The sequence below is a fragment of the Chiloscyllium punctatum genome, chromosome 11 (genome assembly GCF_047496795.1).
Source record: "Chiloscyllium punctatum isolate Juve2018m chromosome 11, sChiPun1.3, whole genome shotgun sequence".
NCBI classification, from domain to species: domain Eukaryota; kingdom Metazoa; phylum Chordata; class Chondrichthyes; order Orectolobiformes; family Hemiscylliidae; genus Chiloscyllium; species Chiloscyllium punctatum.
The window spans coordinates 15,994,032-16,015,893 of NC_092749.1; the positions used below are offsets into that span (position 1 = coordinate 15,994,032).

The following is a 21,862-nucleotide window of genomic DNA, read 5'->3' on the forward strand; positions in this document are numbered from 1 at the left end:
GGAGCAACGGATACAATAAATGATATTAGTGGATGTGCAGGTAAAACTTTGATGGATGTGGAAAGCTCCTTTAGGGCCTTGGATAGAGGTGAGGGAGGAGGTGTGGGCACAGGTTTTACAGTTCCTGCGGTGGCAGGGGAAAGTGCCAGAATGGGAGGGTGAGTCGTAGGGGGGTGTGGACCTGACCAGGTAGTCGCGGAGGGAACGGTCTTTGCGGAAGGCGGAAAGGGGTGGGGAGGGAAATATATCCCTGGTGGTGGGGTCTTTTTGGAGGTGGCGGAAATGTTGGCGGATGATTTGGTTTGTGCAAAGGTTTGTAGGGTTGAAGGTAATCACCAGGGGCATTCTGTCCTTGTTACGGTTGGAGGGGTGAGGTTTGAGGGCAGAGGTGCGGGATGTGGACGAGATGCGTTGGAGGGCATCTTTAACCACGTGGGAAGGGAAATTGCGGTCTCTAAAGAAGGAGGCCATCTGATGTGCACCATAGAAGCCCTGAACAAATCCTTCCAACCTCCGTCTCCCTTCCAAAAATATAACAAGTACGAAAATATTGGATCTCTGCAATTGTCGTTGTCTAGTTCATGTGATCATGATCATTTGTGTGAATTATAGAAATTAAATTAATACTTCTTAGTAGTCTTCTGCATTACCTCTCAATCCATATTTTAGTTCATTTAAAAAAACCAAACTATTTCACGTGGTATACTTTAGGATGTTGAGCCTCGGCGCTATATAAACGTAAGTCCGCCGTTCGTCCATTGCCGAAAATTGCCGATGCTTCGCGCGCTTAGCGGAAATAGCCGACCCTTGGATCCGCAACTCCGGAAGTTACCGATCCTTGGATCCGCACTCCGGAAGTTGCCGATCCTTGGCGCCGCTCTCCGGAAATACCCGATCCTTGGCTCCCCTCTCCGGAACTTTCCGGCCCGTGGGACTGTCCCGGTCGTTCTCCGGAATTGTCCGAGCGGCCCCGCCCACTCACCGACGCTCCTTCCGGAAAGTGCCGAGACATTCCGAAGTCTTCCCTCCCTCCCATCGGCCTGCCCTTCCCTTCCCTCCCCTCCCGCCGGTCCCTGTGGTCGCCGGCTCGGGTTTACCGCTGTCATGGCGAAGAACCACCGTTTCAAATTCAGGCAGGGGAACAGGTGAAACACACGTAGGAGAGAAAGAGAGTGAGAGGGGAGAGGGGGGAAAAAATAAACTGATTTGATAAGAAGTTTTATTTTTAAATTTTGAGGAGCTGTGTGCCGCGCTGGAGAGTTGTCACCGGCTCTGTCGACGTTTTCTTTTTAAAAAAAAATCTTCCTGAACCACGTCCCCAGCTGTTTTTTTTAAAAAATAAAACTGAGGGAGGGAATTAAAAAGTTCCTTTTTGATTTCCGAGCTGGTGCTTCAAGCTTTCTCCTGTCAGCAACATGTCCGAGTCCAATGTGAAAGTGGCCGTGAGGATTCGACCCCTCAACAGAAGAGGTAAAAATCCACCAAATATTACCATCGTTAAAGTGTTCAGATATTAAATTATATTGTTTAAACTGGCACTGATTTGAAAATATCGATGCTGGGTGGGATTTTAAACTTGTGATGTTAGAGCTTCCTTGCGCCCTCCCAAATTAAGGGTGTGTACAATTAAAGTATTAAATCTCTTTTTCTGTATTCTCCTTAGATATTTTTTATCTGTCTTTTGATGGTTTAAAATAAAAAGAAACTAGATGAGTTCGTGTTACACAACTGAATCTTGGCATGTTTTTTTTTTGCACAATTTTTGCTTTTGAAACTAGCATCAGCTTAGAGTGGGTTTCCCCCTCTTATTCTGTCTGTCCCAAATAAACTTTGGTGCAGGTGGGTCACTTGTACCAAAATCTTTCGATCTTGCCCCCAGTCTTCCTCTTTCCCCGTCACTCCCCCGATTGGGAATAGGGTTTTAGTTTAAAAAATTAATTTTGGGCGGTGAAGAGGAAATCAAGGTCAAGCTGAGTCACTTCATGAATAAAACACTTCATGAATAAAGGTGTTCTTGACTAAGCGCTAAGGATCACCTGTCGGTGTGATTCAATTGCTTGAAGAGCTCGGGGGCTTCTGTTTTGCAATTTGATTTTAATATATTTAGATCCCTTTTCCTACTCCAGTTCAAATTATGGAAGTTGAAACAACTGTACAATGCAGTTTCACTAATTTTGCTTGCAGGGCTTTTTTTTTGTTGCAGAAGTTATTAGTGGTAGTCGGCTTTGATGTAGTTCCAGTTAAATGTTTGTTTTCTGTTTAATTTTTAACGTGAAGGATTTCTTCAGGATATTTAGCAACTTTTCTTTTCAGCGGGATAGACATGCTGTTCCTCTACTGAACAGGGCTGCTTTGTGCTGTGATCAGAGATTTCCTGCAATGTTCTTTTTGAAACTTTTTTGTCCATTTTAATTTAAATCTCAGAGACAATGGTGTTCTCACTCCCCTCAATCAGAGACTAAGCTGATTTAAAAAAAAAACAAAAAATTTAAAAAAGAAAAGTTAGAAATGAAATACTGCTGCTTGCAGCCACACCAACTTGAAATGCTAAAAGCTCCTGAAGAGGAGCATTATCGAAAAAAAGATTGACATTGCACTCCAGCCCTTGTGATGCGTATTGTTTACAAAACATTTCAAGCCTTATTGCATCCTCTGTCCATTTCTCTTCCTCCTTCGGATGGTGTTAATTCATCCTCTGGCATTGTTTCATGGATTCCAAATGTACTTTGGAGACTCACTCAAGTGACTGTTCTCTGGCTGAGCATAACTGATAAATGCTATCACGATTCCAAATTTGGAAGCAAAACAGTCCTCAACCTTCATTATGAATCCCTGAATATAATCTAGGAACCTTGACATTTTCTTCACCTTGCTGGGCAATAGCGTAAGAAATTGGGGCGGCACAGTGGTTAGCAGCCAGAGACCTGGGTTCAATTCCCGCCTCAGGCAACTGTCTGTGTGGAGTTTGCACATTCTCCCAGTGTCTGCATAGGTTTCCTCTGGGCGCTCCGGTTTCCTCCCACAGTCCAAAGATGTGCAGGTCAGGTGAATTGTCCATGCTAAATTGCCTGTAGTGTTAGGTGAAGGGGTAAACAAAGGAGAATAAGTCTGGGTGGGTTGCTCTTCGGAGGGTTGGTGTGGACTTGTTGGGCCGAATGGCCTGTTTCCACACTGTAAGTAATCTAATCTAATCTAAAAAAAAGTATCAGAAGTGTAGTAGGTGATGGCCGAGTGATATTGTTGCTAACTATTAATCCAAAAACTGAGGTATGTTCTTCAGACCTATGTTTGAATCCCACCGTGGCAGATTTTGGAATTTGAATTCAATAACAATCTGGAAATCAAAGTTTAATGATTGCCAATTGTTAGGAAAACCCCATCTGGTTCATTAACATCCTTTCGGAAAGGAAATCTGCCATCCCTACCTGGTCTGGCCTGCATGTCATGCCCTGAAGAAGGGCTCATGTCATGCCCTGAAGAAACGTCGATTCTCCTGCTTCTTGGATGCTGCCTGCTCCGCTTTTCCAGCAACACATTTTCAGCTGCATGTGATGTCAGACCTATAGCAATGTGGTTAATTGTTAACTGCCTACTGGCAATTAGGGATGGGCAATAAATCACTGTTCCAGCCAGTGATGCCCACATCATATGAATTAATTAAAGAGCTAGATTTTAAAAATACAATGATGGTTACAGTTATGTGTGATACAGAATGATGTGCATTTTAATTTGTTGCAATTGGTGTGGTAGTTGTGGTGTCCCTCAGGAACTTAAATTCGTATCCGTGAAAATAATGGTACGTCCAAAGATATCATCTAAGATTTGACAACATCAATTACTATTTTGGATGATTTTATGGGGAAACTTTGTGACAACACTTTTGTAAGGGCTTCTCACTGTAATATGATTCTAAAGACTTTCTTCATCTGATGCAGAAAGAATTGGACAGTTTGCAAACAAACTGGAAGTACCAATTCTGCATACTTTTTGACTGTGATATTGGCCAATGACTGTCCTGTTTTTGAGTTCTTGAGTCCCTTTAGGGACAAACCACGTCTTGGTTTGAAAACTAAGTTCAAAGGTAAAATAAAAAGGGAGAATTTAAACCTATGCAGCAATTTTCACGACCTCAAGATAGCCCAAAATACTTCTCGGCCAGTTATGTACTTTTGAAGTGTTGCAGGGGAATTTGGCAGATGATTTGTACACAGCAGACTACTGGAGTTTGTGATTGACCAGTTAATCTGATGTAGAAGCGTGAGCTAAGTGTTAAATATAATAGACCAGAAGACAGGAGTGGAAGTAAGGCCATTCAGCCCATCAAATCCACTCTGCCATTTAATCATGGCTGATGGGCATTTCAACTCCACTTACCCACACTCTCCCCGTAGCCCTTAATTCCTTTTGAGATAAAGAATTTATCAGTCTCTGCCTTGAAGACTTTGAAGTACTGGCTTCCATTGCGCTCCATGGCAATGAATTCCACAGGCCCACCACACATTGGCTGAAGAAATGTCTCCTCATTTTTGTTCTAAATTGACCCCCTCTAATTCTAAGGCTGTGCCCATGGTCCTAGTCTCCTTGCCTAACAGAAACAACTTCCCAATGTCCACCCTTTCTAAGCCATGCATTATCTTGTAAGTTTCTATTAGATCTCCTCATAACTTTCTAAACTCAAATGATTACAATCCCAGGATCCTCAGCCATTCACCGTATGTTAGGCTTCCCATTCCAGGGATCATCTGTATGAGTCTCCGCTGGACACACTTCAGTAGTAGTATGTCCTTCCTGAGGTGTGGGACCCAAAGTTGGGCACAGTATTCTCAATGGGGGCTTAACTAGAGCTTTATAAAGTCTCAGAAGGACATCGCTGCTTTTATATTCTAACCCTCTTGAGATAAGTTACAACACTACATTTGCTTTTTTAATCATGGACGCAATCTGCAAATTAGCCTTTAGAGAATCCTGGACTAGCACCCCCAGATTCCTTTGTACCATGGCTTTATGAATTTTTACACCTTTTAGAAAATAGTCAATGCCTGTATTCTTTTTTCCAAAGTGCAGGAACTCACATTTGCTCATGTTGAATTTCATCAGCTACTTCCTGGACCACTCTTCTAAACTGTCTACATCTTTCTGCAGGCTCCCCACCTCCTCCGTACTACCTGCCTGTCCACCTAACTTTGTATCATTGGCAAACTTCACTAGAATGCCCCCAGTTCCTTCCTTCAGATCATGAATATATAAAGTGAACAGCTGAGGCCCCATCACTGAACCCTGCAGGACACCACCGGCTGCCATTCTGAAAAAGAACCTTTTATCCCAACTCTCTGCCTTCTGTCAGACAGCCAAAGCTCAATCCATGCCAGTAGCTCACCTCCAATCCCATGGGCCCTCACCTTACTCAGCAGCCTCTTGTGAGGCACCTTTTCAGACCTTTTGGAAGTCTGGATAGGTAACATCCACTGGGTTTCCCTGGTCTAACCTACTTGTTACCTCTTCAAAGCATTCTGACAGGCATGACCTCCCTTTACTAAAGTCATGCTGACTTGTTCTAATCTGACCCTGCACCTCCAAGAATTTAGAAATCTCATCCTTAATGATCTCATCCTTGACTCTAGAATTTTACCAACAGCTGAGGTTAGGCTAATCTGCCTATAATTTTCCATCTTTTGTCTTGATCCTTTCTTGAACAAGGGGGTTACATCTGGGACTTTCCCTGACTCTAGTGACTTTTGAAAGATCACAACTGACGCCTCTTCTATTTCCTCAGCCACCTCCCTCAGAACTCCAGGATGTAGCCCATCAGGGCCAGGGGATTTATCAATTTTTTTTTACCTTTTTAGTTTTTTGTAGCACTTCCTCTTTTGTAATGGCTACCATACTCAACTCTGCCCTGACCCCCCTCAATTATTGGAATATTACTCCTGTCTTTCACTGTGAAGACTGAGACAAAGTACTTATTAAGTTTTTCAGCTATTTCTTTGTCTCCCAGCACTAGCCTTCCTGCATCAATTTGGAGCAGCCCAATGTCTACTTCTGCCTCTTTTTTGTTTCTTATGTGTTGAAAGAAACTTTTACTATCATTTCTGATACTACTGGCTAGCCTACCTTCATACTTGATCCTCTCTTCTTTCGATTTCTCTCTTTGTTGTTCTGTTTGTTTTTGTAGCCTTCTCAATCTTCTGATTTCCCAGTGCTCTTGGCCACTTTATAGGTGCTCTCTCTTCCTTTGATACATTTCCTGACTTTCCTTCTCAGCCATGCCCCCACCCCAACCGATAACCTTTTTTGTTCTTTGGAATGAACCTCTGTACTGTGTCTTCGATTACACCCAGAAACACCTGCCATTATTGCTCTACTGTCTTCCTGTTAGGCTCTGTTTCCAGTCGATTTTTGTCAGTTCCCCTCTCGTGCCCCTGTCATTACCTTTATTTAACTATAACGCCATTCCATCGATTTTGTCTTATCTCTTTCAAACTGCAGACTGAACTCTACCATATTATAATCGCTGCCTCCTAAGTGTTCCCTTACTTTAAAATCTTTTATAAACTCAGTGCTATGGAATGAGCTAAAGTCCAGAATAGCCTGCTCCATTGTGGGCTCCATCACAAGCTGTTCCAAAAAAGCCATCCTGTAAGCATTCCATGAATTCCCTTTCTTTGGATCCACAGGCAACATATTCACCCAGTCCACATGCATATTGACGTTCCCCCTTGATCACTGTGACCTTGCTTTCTGACTTGCCCTGTCTGTGTCCTGGTACATGAAGCGCCCCTGGTCCTGACCACTGTTAGGAGGTCTGTATGTAACTCCCATTATGGTTTTTCTTTTTGTCTTTGTAGTTCCTCAACTCCACCCACACAGACTCCACATCATCTGATCCTCTGTCATTCAGTGCCATAGATTTAATTTCATTCTTAATCAATAAGGCAACCCCGCCCTCTCTGCCCATCTCCCTGAACCCCCTGCAACCATGTCTGTGATGCCTACCACATCATAATCATTCACGATGACTTGTGCCGTTAATTCGTCTACTTTATTATGAATACTGCGAGCATTCAGATAAATGCCTTAATGCTAACTTTCTTATCATTATTAGGGATATTGGAAATCATAAGGTGTCCTAAGTTATCCTTTCTTTTTCCTTCATTCCTAGTCTGCCTTGAACTTAAACCCTGTGCACATATGCTGTTTATGTTTCTACCTGACTCCATACTATCTGTCGCTTTCTCTTTCCTCCCCACACCCCCCGACTCACAAGTTTAAAGTCCTAGTGACCATCCTAATTATCCTTTTCGCCAGAACACTGGTTCCAGATCAGTCCATTCCATCGGCACAGATTCCCCCGGTTCCAAAACTGATGCCAATGTCCCATGAAATGGAATCCCTCTTTCCCACACCAATCTCTTAGCTAGGTGTTTATCTCCCTAATTTTCTTATCTCTATGCCAATTAGCACATGGTTTGGGTAGTAATCCAGAGATTATGACTCTTGAGGACCTGTTCTTCAACTTCCTTCCTAGTGCTTGATACTCCTCAAACAGCTCCTCCTTCCTAGCCTTGCCTATGTTGTTAGCTCCAACATGGACCACAACAACTGGTCTCCCTCTGTCCAATATTCTTTCAAGCCGGTCGGAGATGTCCTGCACCCTGGCACCGGGTAGGCAATACACCATGTGGGACTCCTGATCCGGCTCACAAAGGATACTATCTGTTCCCCCTAATTATAGAATCCCTGATAACAACTACTTGTTTTTTTTTTGCTCCCCCCTCTTGAATAGCCTTCTGCACCATGGTGCCGTGGTTAGATTAGATTAGATTAGATTACTTACAGTGTGGAAACAGGCCCTTCGGCCCAACAAGTCCACACCGCCCCACTGAAGCGCAACCCACCCATACCCCTACATCTACCCCTTACCTAACACTATGGACAATTTAGCATAGCCAATTCACCTGACCTGCACATCTTTGGACTGGGCAGCTGGCTCATCCTGTCCACAGCCCTTTTCCTCATAATTTTTAATATCAGGCGAATTAGGCTTCTCCTCTTTGAATACTAAAGTGGAATCTATTCCATCCACCAGGAAGGGGAGGGTGAACCTCATTTTACATCTCATCTTAAAAATGAGTTGCAGTCCAGCATTTTCTGTGCTGCTCTGATGTGTTCACTGAGATGAATATTAAGGTCTGAGTTCTCTATTCCCTCTGTCCCCAAAGGATCTTAAATCAAGATCAGCGCAGATAGTGAGTTGAAATTTCTTTTCCCTCTTGATTGGTTTGTAATCAATTCTGTGAAGAAAAGAAGCAAGATCACTTTGGAGCCTAGCTAGTGTTCATACCACTGACGTAGGTGGCCCAGGTTCACATCCCACCTGATCCAAATGTCTGTAATAAAATTTGAAGTTAATTGTAAAATATCTGGATTCTAGTGTTAGAGCTGTTTCTGTGTGGTACACAGTATCTGTTGATTACTATGTTGACCAGTGGTGTTGTTCAGTTCACTCTCTTAATAACAGCATTTTCACTCGATTTCTGTTTGAAGTTGCTAAAGCTAGACCATAGTTATAACTTTTGGCATTTGTAGTACATGTTCCATGAGCTCGTGATAGCATACGGTGCTATTATTTGACAGGCTACAGTATAATCTCATCTCTTGCTTCAGGATTTGGATCTGTGCAAAGCAGTAAGATCAGTGGACTTGGTGATGAACTTGTCTCATCTCAGGATGTTTTGTGTTGAACATCTGAAAGTACATGATTAAGCCATTGGTTGTCACAAGATTATGATTAGAATAATGATGTAAGTATCTTAAGGCTGAAACTGAGGATTCTGTATCAATCCAAACTCAGCAGAGGAATTTCATGTCAATCAAACTTTTCTCCCAGGCACTGTGGTCACCTGGGTTGCTGGTTTTGAACTATCGTTTGCTGCACTAGAGTTGTTTGATAATGCAGAAAACTTTAGTTTGACTTCTGGTAAATGCTTTAACATGCTAGCTAGCACGATAAACTTTTAATGCAATTGTCTCCATTAGCATTTTACTGGATTTACTTTGTCTCACCTGCCACCAGGATTGCATCAACTTCTTTCTTTTGACCTGTGCTTGCACACCTGTTGAACTTTTGGAGGCATAGAAATCTAAGCTCACATTAATTTTTATGTATCTTCATTTGTTGATAGAGTTTTTATTGTGTTCTTTCACCCACCATTGAGATTGTTCTGCTAAAGTCAACCTTTTCTGGATCTGCAGTCTCATAAATTTTAAATCAACAGGAGAAATAAATGCAGAATGGATTAAATAGCCTTGATTGCAAAGTAACTGTTAGCAGATCAAGGAGTCTGTGGCTTGGATTTAATTTGCATATATGATCTTGAGTGATGGTGCTCCAGTTTGAGTGAAAATCTTATGTTTTGTGTGATTTATGCACATGAGTTTGTGTTAACTCATGCAATGATTAGCAATTAAAAATTTCATTGTGTATGAAACACTTAATTGCAGCAGTCTAATACTGGATATTAAAATGAGAGTCTGTTAATATTTAATTCCTACTGTATTTTCGTTGCTTTTGTGCTTGATCTAATTTTTGAGATCAGATATTTTATCATTTCAGATCAGTAGCGATAAAGATATTTTACAGGATGCAAGCAGTGAGAGTTTCATTGACTAGCAACTTGAAAGATTTAATTTAATAAGAAACAGCATGTTATTTGCATGCATGGTTGGAAGTAGAATTTGAATATTTCTGATAGAGAAATATTCTCCTTGTTCAAAATACTTGTTAGGTTTGCTGTCAGATTTATGGATTATTCTTTTATTGGTTGTTGAAAGGTCAGTGATGCAGCTGGGGAGTTTAAGTGACATTTACTTTTATTCTCTGCCCCCTTTTTCAGTAAATTGAACATAAGAACAGGAATAGACCATCCAGTCCCTTTGACCTGTTACACCATGCAACGAGATCATAGCTGATCTGTGGTCTAACTCCACATACACCTGCCTTTAGCCCATATTGCTTAGTACCTGCGCTTAAGGAAAAAAAAGCTCTCAGACGTTAAATTAATAACTGCATTTGTGCAAACATTACCATAAAACCCTCAATCTATTTTGTTCTCCTGTATATTCATTTTTCATTCCACACAAGCTACTGCTTAAAGAACTAATGGACAATCTGCTCTAAATCCTCTAATCTCATTATGACATTCTTCCCCCTGATTTTTATACTTTGCACCAGCAATGTGGTTGAAATTGGAAACTCTGCTATGTATGCATATGCTTGCCCACGACTTGATAATCCCTAGCACAGACCTGCAATGAAGTGCAACACTTTACTATTTGGAACCTGGTCTTTTTAGGTCTTTGCATTGGGCGGTGAGCCCTCTTGGGAACAGTAAACTTAATTAAATTATTGTACCAAGTCAAGTTTCTCTGCTGCTTCCTTGAAGATGTTAATTTATTTTTGAAGGTAAAATACCTTTTTGTTTTGCATTGCACCTATCCAGTTTCTGTGACTAATTTGTTCATCATGATACACTAATTATAGATTGTATTGCTAAGTGGTAAAGTTATTACATGCAACATGCTCTTATGCATATTGCATGTTATGATAGTGTCTTCTTGACAGTTTTATAACATAAATTAAAGGTTTTGTGGGAATGAACAGGAATGTTTGTTTTTTTTTTCCCTTATGAGCAATTTTTGTCAGAATGGTGCCAGGCTCAATTTATGTGGTGTAGTTCAGTTTACCTGGAAAACTAATGGGTAAACCCACCCATGTTCTGGGAGCCATATAGCCTAGGAAAGTCTCATTTTTAATTTTTCAACTCTGCTGAGCACACACATCTTGGAGTGTCTGGGCAAAAGGGGAAAACCAATATGTTTTTTAAATGTTGTCCAGTGACTTTGCACTGGACTTTTAATAACATCTCTGAACAGGTTGATTAGAAAAATAGGTTAATTTAAAAAAAAGTTAAACACAACACAAACAAAATTGGCAGGGTGGAGTTTCGAATAATTGGCTTAAAAGGACTAAAGTTGTTGTGGATCTACTTGTTCTGAATGATCATGAAAATGTTCATGCAAAAAAAATGCAAATAAGATAACAAAAACATTATGTTAATGGTCCTCTCAGAATACCTGAACAGTCTGATAAAGTATTTGAAGACAATTCTTTAACTGTATTCGGATGGCTATGTGAGTTCTCAAACTGAGACCCCTCTATATTCCTGCTGTCAGCCATGTTCATATGGCAATATGGGGGAGGGGAAGCAAAACATTCTCCAACAGGTCAGTCTATTTAAGTCTAATTTTGGCACATTTTCATTGGCAAGGTGGCACAGTGGTTAGCACTGCTGCCTCACAGCGCCAGGGACCTGGGTTCAATTCCCGCCTCAGGCAACTGTCTGTGTGGAGTTTGCACATTCTCCCCGTGTCTGCGTGGGTTTCCTCTGGGTGCTCTGGTTTCCTCCCACAGTCCAAAGATGTGCAGGTTAGGTGAATTGGCCATGCTAAATTGCCCATAGTGTTAGGTGAATGGGTAAATGTAGGGGTATGAGTCTGGGTGGGTTGTTTCTACACTGTAACCTAATCTAATCTCCAGCTTCCATAGTATTTTACTTTTGTTTTGTACACAAATTTTCTCTAATTACAATCTAGCAGCTTCCATAGTCACTTTTCTACTCCCAGATCTCACATCATCAGACTTTAGTTAAATACAGTTTGCTTCAAATCTTGACCTTTGGGTTGTTTCAAACTACTTGCTCACCATACCCCGCAGCAGAAAGATTCTTTAGCAAGATTTAAATTAGATTACTTACAGTGTGGAAACAAGCCCTTCGGCCCAACAAGTCCACACTGACCCTCCGAAGAGCAACCCACCCAGACCCATTGCACTTACCCCTTCACCTAACACTACTAGCAATTTAGCATGGCCCAATTCACCCAACCTGCACATTTTTGGACTGTGGGAGGAAACCCACTCAGACACTGGGGAGGGGGGGGAATGTGCAAACTCCACACAGACTGTTGCCTGAGGCGGGAATTGAACCCGGGTCTCTGGCGCGGTGAGGCAGCAGTGCTAACCACTGTGTCACCGTGCCGCCCACCTGAAATAAAAACAGAAAGCTAATATCATTCAGCAAAGAGGCATGTCACCTCTCCAGTCTCTGACCTCGATTTTCCACTTTTGCCTTAGGAGAGTTAGGGCTGAATAATAAGTATTTTATTTACATAACCCATGTACCAGGAACATTTTTTAAAAAAAAAGTGATCTTCTGGCATCTATGACACTGTTATGCAACACTTAGAGCAAAGTACTACAGGATCAATACTCTTAACATTTTCAGTACATCGTCACAAGCGAGTCAAGGAGAAAGTTTATATTTGTGAACAAGATCTTTTTCACTATCACTGCTATTGTCTGGTGTGTCATGACATTATCTGTTCTGAGACTCAGCTCCACAAGGAATATCAGTTTGATATTCATCAAGGTTATCCATTTTAATCTGTGCACTTCAGCATGTGTGCACGTAAGTGGATGTTGTCATAAATAAACCCAGTTCAAAATCCACACTTGCCGTTTGTCCAGGCACACCAAGAAAAGTATGCTCAGCACAGTTGCAGAATTGAAGATAAGATTTTCCTGGGTTATATGGCTCCAAGAACATGGGTGGCTTTACCCATTAGTTTGCCAGGTATGGTCTGAATTACACCATGTAAAGGCTATAAATTGAGCCTGGCACCATTCCTAAAATAAAACAATCAAAGATTGCTCATAAGAAGAAAAAAAGACAACATTCTTGTTCATTTCCACTAAACCTTTGTTTCTCCTCTACAGTTTTATAACAGAAATTAATTATAGCTTCCATGATGCAGGTTGCATGTTATTAGTTTTTCATGCGTCACCCAGTTAGCCATTTGATGTGGGTACTGGGTGAATGTAAAAATATTCTATTGTAGACGTATCAAACTGATCCTGTTTGTTACCAGATCCATGGATAGCAAAGTTTTCCAGTTGAGATTGTTGGACACCAACCATAAGTATTATTGCGGGGGATTATAAGGGAAAGCATAGTCCTGGACTGAATTTTGATCATTCCTGCCCGCTGGCCAGTTTTGAAATCCCATTCTGAGTGCCATGTTGTTCAAATAAGGGCTGGTGCCAGTGAGGATCTTGGTATGTAAAATGAGAAATAAGTAACAAAAACAGAGATTTTTGGATGCCCTAAAGTTTAGAGCTAATGACTATTTAAAACATAATTTGTTAGTTCCTGCTAACATTATGTGCAGAATATGAGGCTTTAACTGTTGCCTTTACGTTATTATTGGTGGCATATTCCATAGAACCTGATTTTTTTTAATATGCGAGGTAAAATAGAAGTCCATCCCAAAATATCATTCAACAGTCTACACTGCAATTCAGAGCATGGCATGATTCCAAAAGATTGCTATAGGCAGAATTCAATAGTTTGAAAACAACACACTAATTATATGTCTTGTTAAAGAGACCAAATCAGACTTTTTCACTGACAAAGCTTTAACTGTGATATTACTCATGACTGTCATCAGTTGGGCCTTCAGTTACAAATTTCCTACTCCTTGTCTTAATCTCAGGAAAGAATAATTGTACACACTGCCCTTTGTGAGCGTGGAATCATAAATCGCTTTTGCCGGGTATTTGTTGTAAATTAGGGAAGAGAAGCAAGGTGCTGTAAATTGATCAATAGCCAAGCTGCTTTAGTGGTGTTGGTTTGATGATAAATATTGGCTTAGAAACAGAATGAAGCTATTCTTTGAATAGTGCCATGGAATCCATTTCATAAAGGATAACATGCAACCTTTAGGAGCATAGTGTTTCACTTACAAAATTAGTAGTGAACATTGTACTCTTGTACAGTACATGTCATCCTGCGAAAGCTTGGGCATCGTCACATCGCAGTTATAGAGCTCAGAAGGAAAATGGCTAACATTTGATATCCCTCCCTGCATGATATAGTTGTCTCGTCAGTATTCATCTCCAAGCTATTATATCATTGAGCTTCCATGACCTTCACCTTTTACATTGCATTAACTTCCATTAGTTTAGCAATTGAGACTTTCTGTCTCTGTTAGAGATCCATAGCCACCACTCATAAAGTGCTTGCCTACATTTCAGGGAAAGGATCAAAGCAATTAAGACAGACAGATTTATCCACTGGTAAGATAGAGCTACACTAAGAGCAAACGAAAATTTTTATGACTCCAGTTTGTACAAACCATGAAGGGGGTTTGAGGATCTAGTCTGATGACTTGATCTGGACCAAGGCTGTCTGACAGATTTCTTCTGTCTCCATACTAATGACAAAATTGAGTCTTGTGTACAAGATGGACATTATATTAGCTTGTTCTCTCTCACTCTCACCTAGCAGGGAAGATGACAGTTCAGTGGTATTACTGCTCGGCTGTTAATCCAGAGACCCAAGTGATGTTCTGGGTACCTGTGTTCGAACCGAGCGCAGCAGATGGTAGAATTTAAATTCACTGTATAGGAGAAAATCTGGAATTAAGAGTCTAATGATGACAATGAATACATTCTCAATCATCAGGAAAAACCTATCTGGCTTACTAGTGTCTTTTTAAGGAAGGAAACTGTCATCCTTACCTGGTCTGGCCTAAATGTGACTCCAGACTCACTGTAATGTGGTTGACTCTTGACTGTCCTCTGGGCAATTAGGAATGGGCAGTAAATGTTGGGCTTGCATTTATATGCTAAAATATGTGTTTATATGCTAAAATTCAATGTTTAATCTAACTACAAATATTGTATTCACTGTTCTTCCCTTCAATGAATTTTTGGGGTAGATGAAGGATTTAATTTTGAAAAAGTTGTGTACAATTACAGCTCAAAAATCTCTCGAATTTGCAAGAAATTTGTAACCTATGATTTGATGTTTTCCTGGTTTCCAGTTAGTTGGGTATTCCTGTGTTGACAGACTCCCCTTTAGTCACTAGTTTCAAACAGCCCCAATCTCTCTACTTTGTAATCATGGGCTTTTTGCATCCTGTTTCTCCTCTTCCACCTCCTCCACCCCCCCTCCCGTCCGCCCTCTTTTGTTGACATTGGCTTCTCATTGCAGCCACTCTCTTTTCTCTCATCCTCATCCTCCTCATATCTTGTCGAGTAAACCCTCCCTTCTGGTCTGTCTTGGCAAACTGACTGCTACTTGCAGCTTTTCTAGTCGATGTACCCTTACCCCGGCAACTTCCCTCAGATTGGATAACCTTGCCACGCTTTTTCTTCTGTCACCCACCCCACCACCACTACCCTAGCAATCCTGCAGACTGATTCCCTATGATTGGAGGGGCAGCTCCTTTCAAAATTTTCCAGTTTCACATAAGGGCGTGACTTTGTACAGATCAGTTGGCCCTGTTAGTCATTTTTACTGAGTGATTTAGAATTTGTCTGCTACCATGTATTGTAAAGGTTGTTACAGGGAATGTTTGGTGGTGGAGGTGGTTTAAGATGCCTGTGGCTTAATTTATGGCCTGCATAATGGTAAAACAAATAAGTGGTGGAACAACCACATGTATTCTGCTTTTATATTTGACACTTGATACCTTTGGAACTTTTTGTTCTTATTTTATCATGTCCCGTTTGTCCTTCTCCTCTGCCCTCATTTGCTCAAATCTGCGATCATATAACCTTTATCATTCCTATGCTACTGGTGCATACAGAAAGGGCATACTTGGTTAAAGGTGCTATATTATAAGTTTCTATTGTTTTCCAGTCTTGGGAATACCAGACATTGTTGATATGTGCATAGAGGTTCTTCAACCATTTGAAAAAAGTGTATTCTTTTCACTGAGAATTGAGCTGCTAACTGTTACTCTACTTGAATATTCTGGATAATGTCATGCCCCAAGGGTCACATTCTTAATGAATATTTAATGTGTGTAGCATATATGTATTAATTGATCTGTATAATTATTGAGAGTTTTGAATTCTTGTTTATAAATAAATACATACAATTATGAAAGTATATGCCATTTTAAAATATGTCACTATCTTCAAAACCCTTGAAGTCAATTTATTTAAAATATAAGGAATATTTACAGGCTTTTTAATTCTGTTAATTCGTACCAACAAATGAATGCCCACTTAGTTTATTTTGGTAGTGACAGAGCTTGAAATAATTATGATGTTCAGGATCCTGCAACAGTTCTCTGCTGGAAGGAAAAATGCTACAGTATTTTTACGGTCCCAATTAGTGAGAGCACTCCTTTCTTCCTCATTACATGGAATGACATCTGTGCCATATGGAAAATTATACATTTGAGTGCTTACAGTATGGGCTACTTTTTAAAAAAAAATCAAAGCCTGATTGGCTCCCAGGTAGTTGAATAACTTGTTGGTGTGAATGGTATAAACAGAAACCTTTGGATATCCAGAAAAGGTGCTGTATTTTCTCTGCAGTAAATAAAACCGAGACTGAAATAAGAGAGCCAGTTTATTTTTCCTCACCAGTTGCTCTTAAGTGAGAATTCAGGAGGCATGGATAGCACCAAAATTGGTGGTAAAGTCGACAGTGAAGAATGTTACCTAACATTGGCCTAATTGGTCATTTGGAATGTTCTAAGGAGTGGCATCTGGAGTTTAATTTTAATAAATGAGGTATTGCATTTTCATAACACAAACAAGGACAAGACTTGTACAGTTAATGGTGGGGCAGTTAATGGGTGTTATTGTTGTAAAGAGAGACCTAGGAGTTCAGGAATATGGTTCTTTGTCTACCTGTGACACGACTTTCAATGTTTAGTACGTTTGCGCAGACCATTGTGTATAGTAATTGGGGCATCATTTGGAGTTGTATAGGACACTGGTGAGCCACTTTTGGAGTACACTTTAGAGTTCTGGTCGCCCTGTTGTAGGAAGGATATTATTAAATTGGAGAGGGTTCAGATATATCTAAAGGACGTGGGCAGAGAATATTTCATTTGATTAATCAATGCTGGATAACATAGTTAGCCACGCATTGGGACTTAGCGATCTTGTTCGGATCATCTGAAATACGGTTAATCGAATGCCGGATAGTCGAGATTCCTCTGTCGACAGTAATTTATTGTTACATATATTTCTGAAAGTAAAATAAAATGTGTATAAAGTCACCATGATTAATGCAACACCATTTTAAGAGGGCATAGGTTTAGGGTGAGGGTGGTGAAAGATATAAAAGAGACCTACAGGGCAATGTTTTCACACAGAGGGTGGTGCATATATGGACTGAGCTGCAAGAGGAAGTGGTGGAGGCTGGTACAATTCAACATTTAAAAGGCATTTGGATGGGTGTATGAATAGGAAGGGTTTGGAGGGATATGGGCCTGGTGCTGGCAGGTGGGAGTAGATTGGGTTGGGATATCTGGACGGGTTGTACTGAAGGATCTGTTTCCATACTGTACATCTCTATGACTCTAAATTATAAAAAAGAAATAACTTTTGCAAAATTGTTTGTTCCAACATGACTACTTTGTTTCATGAGCGGTTGTGGGACACTCCATACTCCAAAGCTGTCCCAGAGGCCATAACACCAAGGAGGAAGCACACTGTAGCCCCTGCTGCAGCTGACTGGATCTAGAATGTCTCCACCAATATTGCAACCGTTGCCACAGCAAGGATTTTATCCCAACTCTTGAGGCCTGGGGCCCCATTCTCAACTTCGTAGGACCGACAGACCATCTAAGTTAACTCTTGAGGATTAAGGATCATGCACTCTGCCGCTGTTTGCAGTTGCTGCAGAAACACTTTTTTAAAAAAAAGAACTGACCTCAATCCATCCAGCTGTAGCTGCCATGGCCATGTGGAATGATCTGGATCCGTCACCCAACAGCTCCCTGCAACCCCTCTCCTCCACCACAGTTACAGAAAGAAAAAGTGAATTACCAAGATGTTGATGGGACTGGATGGTTTGAGTTATGAAGAGAGGCTTGATAGGCTGGGACTTCTTTCACTAGAGCATAGGAGGTTGAGGGGTGATCTTACAGGGATTTATAAAATCATGAGGGGCATAGATAAAGTAAATAGCCAAGCTCTCTTCCCAGAATGGGGAAGTATAAAACTAGGGGACATAGGTTTAAGATGAAAGGGGCAAGATTTAATAGACACCTGAGGGACAATGTTTCCACACGCAGGTTCATATGTGGAATGAACTGCTGGAAGAAGTAGTAGCTACCGGTACAATTACATTTAAATGACATTTGGATAGGTAGATGATTAGGAAAGGTTTAGAGGAATATTGGCCAAGTGGGACTAGTTTAGTTTGGGAAACTTGGTCAGCATAAAGTTTGAACAAAGAGTCTGCTCCTGTACTGTATGACTCTATGGCTCTATAACCAATAAGTCAGAGACCTTTCAACCATCTGTGTCTCCTGCAAGCAAGTGTAAATATCTGGAGAAGGGAGTTCAAGGAGCACCAAGTCCTGGCAATCATAGATGTTCACCTTAGTGAACCATATGGACAGGAAGCATTAAACTGCCTTCCCACTCATCAAAGGAGTGATTTGTTTTATATCTGGCTGTGTAGGGAGTTAGAGTTTTAACTGGTGATGTAGTGGACAGTGAAGAAGTTTACCTCAGAGTTCAGCGAGACCTTGATCAGATGGGCCAATGGGCTGAGGAGTGGCAGATGGAGCTTAATTTAGATTGTGAGGTAAGGCAAATCAGGGCAGGACTGATACACTTAATGAAAAGGTCCCAGGGAATGTTGACAAACAAAAAGACCTTGGGGTGTATATTCATAGTCCCTTGAAGGTGCAGTCATAGGTAGACAGGGTAGTGAAAATTGTGTTTGGTATGCTTGCCTTTATTGGTCAGTGCCTTGAGTATATGTGTTGGGATGTCATGTTACAGCTGTACCAGATATTGGTTAGGCCACTTTTGGAATTCCGTTCTGGTCTTCCTTCTACAGGAAAGTTGTTAACCTTGAAAGAGTGCAGGAAAGCTTTACAAGGATGTTGCCAGGATTGAAGAGTTTGAGCTCTAGGAAGAGGCTGAAAGGCTGGGGCTATTTTCCTTGGTGAATCAAAGGTTGAGGGATACCATATAGAGATTTATAAAATCATGGGCATGTATTAAGTGAATACCCAAAGTCTTTTTCACAGGGTAGGGGAATCCAAAACTAGTGGGCAAACTAAAATGAGAGGAGAAAGATTTAAAAGGTACCTAATTGGGGGGGGGGGGGGGCGGGCAACTTTTTCACAGAGGGTGGCATGTGTATGGAATGAGCTGCCAGAGGGAGTGTTGGATGCTGGTACAATAACAACATTTAAATGGCATCTGGATGGGTACATGAATAGGAAGGGTTTTGAGGGATGTGGGCCTCTGCTGGTGAATGAGACTAGATTTGTCTCGGAGATCTGGTTTGAATGGATGAATTGGACCGAAGGTTCTGTTTCCAAGCTGTACAAGTCAATGACTCCAGTAGTTATATGTTAGCAGTTTATAACTGTTTATCTGTAGCTGTAATTTATTTATTTGTAATAAACAGCAAACTTCATTGAATACAGAAACCTGGTCTGTTCTTTCTGAGAATCCTGGTCTAAAAAGGCAGGTAAGCTAGGGAAGTTTATGTACTTTATAAAATCTTCTATTTTTATGGCAATTCCAGGAATTGCAGGGCTCGATTTCCAGAACACTACCCCAGTGAAATGAATATCTTTTTAAAAACAAAAGTCAGATTTGCAAGGAAATTAAAATTTCTTTTCCTCCACTTTACACCGCCAGAACCAAACAATAATAATATATTATGAACTTTCATCCCATCATCTGCATAGAGGTCAATATGTTTAGCGCTTAGTTAACCAGATCTGAATTATGACACTTAGCAATAGAACATGGCCTCAGTTTGGCATGGAATGTCAGTCTAGATTATGTTCAGCTCCTTGAGTGGAGCTTGAACCCACAATTTAAAACGTCTAGGCAAAACTGATGCCAACTAAGTAAGTTAACATTCTCCATGTTGGTGGAAAATGGTTCATAATTGGAGCCATAAAATAAAACCTGAATAAGATTTTAAAAAAAAATGTTGACTCAAGTTCATACTGCTATCTGACATGCTGCTTTGTACCGTTCATGAACATTATCTGCTTAAATGTTTTAGTATTTATGACAATACTCTGGTGAAATTGGACTAATCTTCCAGCAGTTAAAATTGTGTTCTACTAGTTAGAAAAGAAATGAGATTTTCATTGATTTCTCCTGAACTAACAAGCCATTAATGTTCTCAAGTATTTCGTAGCACACTATAGATATTGGTTGTGGTAATTTTCATAATTGTACTGCACTAACTCCAAAAGATTCCTCTGTCCTGCTTCGATAGCTGTATTCCATAATTCCCATTATTTTAACTTTACTCTTTCTTTCTCACTGTCTAAAATCTAAGATCCATTACTAACTTGAGCTCCAGGAGGACTAATCCTAAAATAACAAAAATAACAATAAAAGGTTTGGAAAGTTTTATTGCTTCAACTGAAAGTAGTCAAATAATTGAGGGACAGGATGGACGTGTATTTGGAAAGGCAAGGACTGATTAGGGATAGTCAACATGGTTTTGTGTGTGGGGAAATTATGTCTCACAAACTTGATTGAGTTTTTTGAAGAAGTAACAAAGAGGATTGAGGGCAGAACAGTAGATGTGATCTATATGGACTTCAGTAAGGCATTCGACAAGGTTCCCCATGGAAGACTGGTTAGCAAGGTTAGATCTCATGGAATACAGGGAGAACTAGCCATTTGGATACAGAACTGGCTCCAAGGTAGCACACAGAGGGTGGTGGTGGAAAGTTGTTTTTCAGATTAGAGGCCTGTGACCAATAGAGCGCCATAAGGATCAGTGTTGGGTCCACTACTTTTTTTTTGTCATAAATGATTTGAATGTGAGCATAAGAGGTACAGTTAGTACATTTGCAGATGACATCAAAATTGGAGGTGTAGTGGATAACGAAGAAGGTTACCTCTGATTAGAATGGGATCTTGATCAGATGAGCCAGTGAGCCAAAGAGTGACAGATGGAGTTTAATTAGATAAATGCAAGGTGGTGCATTTTGGGAAAGCAAATCTTAGCAGGACGTATACACTTAATGGTACACTTATTCAGAGTAGTAAGGGTATGGAACGCTTTGCCTGCAACGGTAGTAGATTTGCCAAGTTTAAGTGCATTTAAGTCGTCGTTGGACAGGCATATGGATGTACGTAGAATAGGGTAGGTGGCTTGGGCTTCAGATTAGTATGAAAGGGCGGCGCAACATTGAGGGCCGAAGGGCCTGTACTGCGCAGTAATGTTCTATGGTAAGGTCCTAGGGAATGTTGCTGAACAAAGAGACCTTGGAGTGCAGGTTCATAACTCCTTGAAAGTGGAATTGCAGGTAGATAGGATAGTGAAGAAGGCATTTAGCATGCTTTCCTTTATTGGTCAGAGTATTGAGTACAGGAGTTGGGAGGTCATGTTGCGGCTGTATAGGACATTGGTTCGGCCACTTTTGGAATATTGCGTGCAATTCTGGTCTCCTTCCTATCAAAAGGATGTTGTGAAACTTGAAAGGGTTCAGAAAGATTTTACAAGGATGTTGCCAGGGTTGGAAGAATAGAGCAATAGGGAGAGGTTGAATCGGCTGTGGCTGTTTTCAGTGGAGTGTTGGAGGCTGAGGGGTGACCTTAGAGGTTTATAAAACCGTGAGGGGTATAGAGTCAGAGTCATAGAAGCGTACAGCTCAGAAGCAGACCCTTCGTTCCATTTCGTCCATGCTGACCTGGTATCCCAACCCAATCTAGTCCCACTTGCCAGCACCTGACCCGTATCCCTCCAAATTCTTCCTTTTCATATAACCATCCAGATGC

General features: G+C 40.9%; 1 protein-coding gene across 2 annotated transcripts in view; it reads left to right on the forward strand.

Moving 5' to 3' along the window:
- Positions 1-1,045: 1,045 nt before the first annotated feature.
- Positions 1,046-21,862, forward strand: part of LOC140482765 (kinesin-like protein KIF13B) — a 189,217-nt gene continuing 168,400 nt past the window's right edge. For both annotated transcript variants that reach the window (XM_072580355.1, XM_072580356.1), the window contains exon 1: positions 1,046-1,470. In XM_072580355.1, coding sequence (XP_072436456.1) covers positions 1,416-1,470 — 55 coding nt within the window. In that variant the 5' untranslated portion in view covers positions 1,046-1,415. The remainder of the gene's footprint in view (positions 1,471-21,862) is intronic.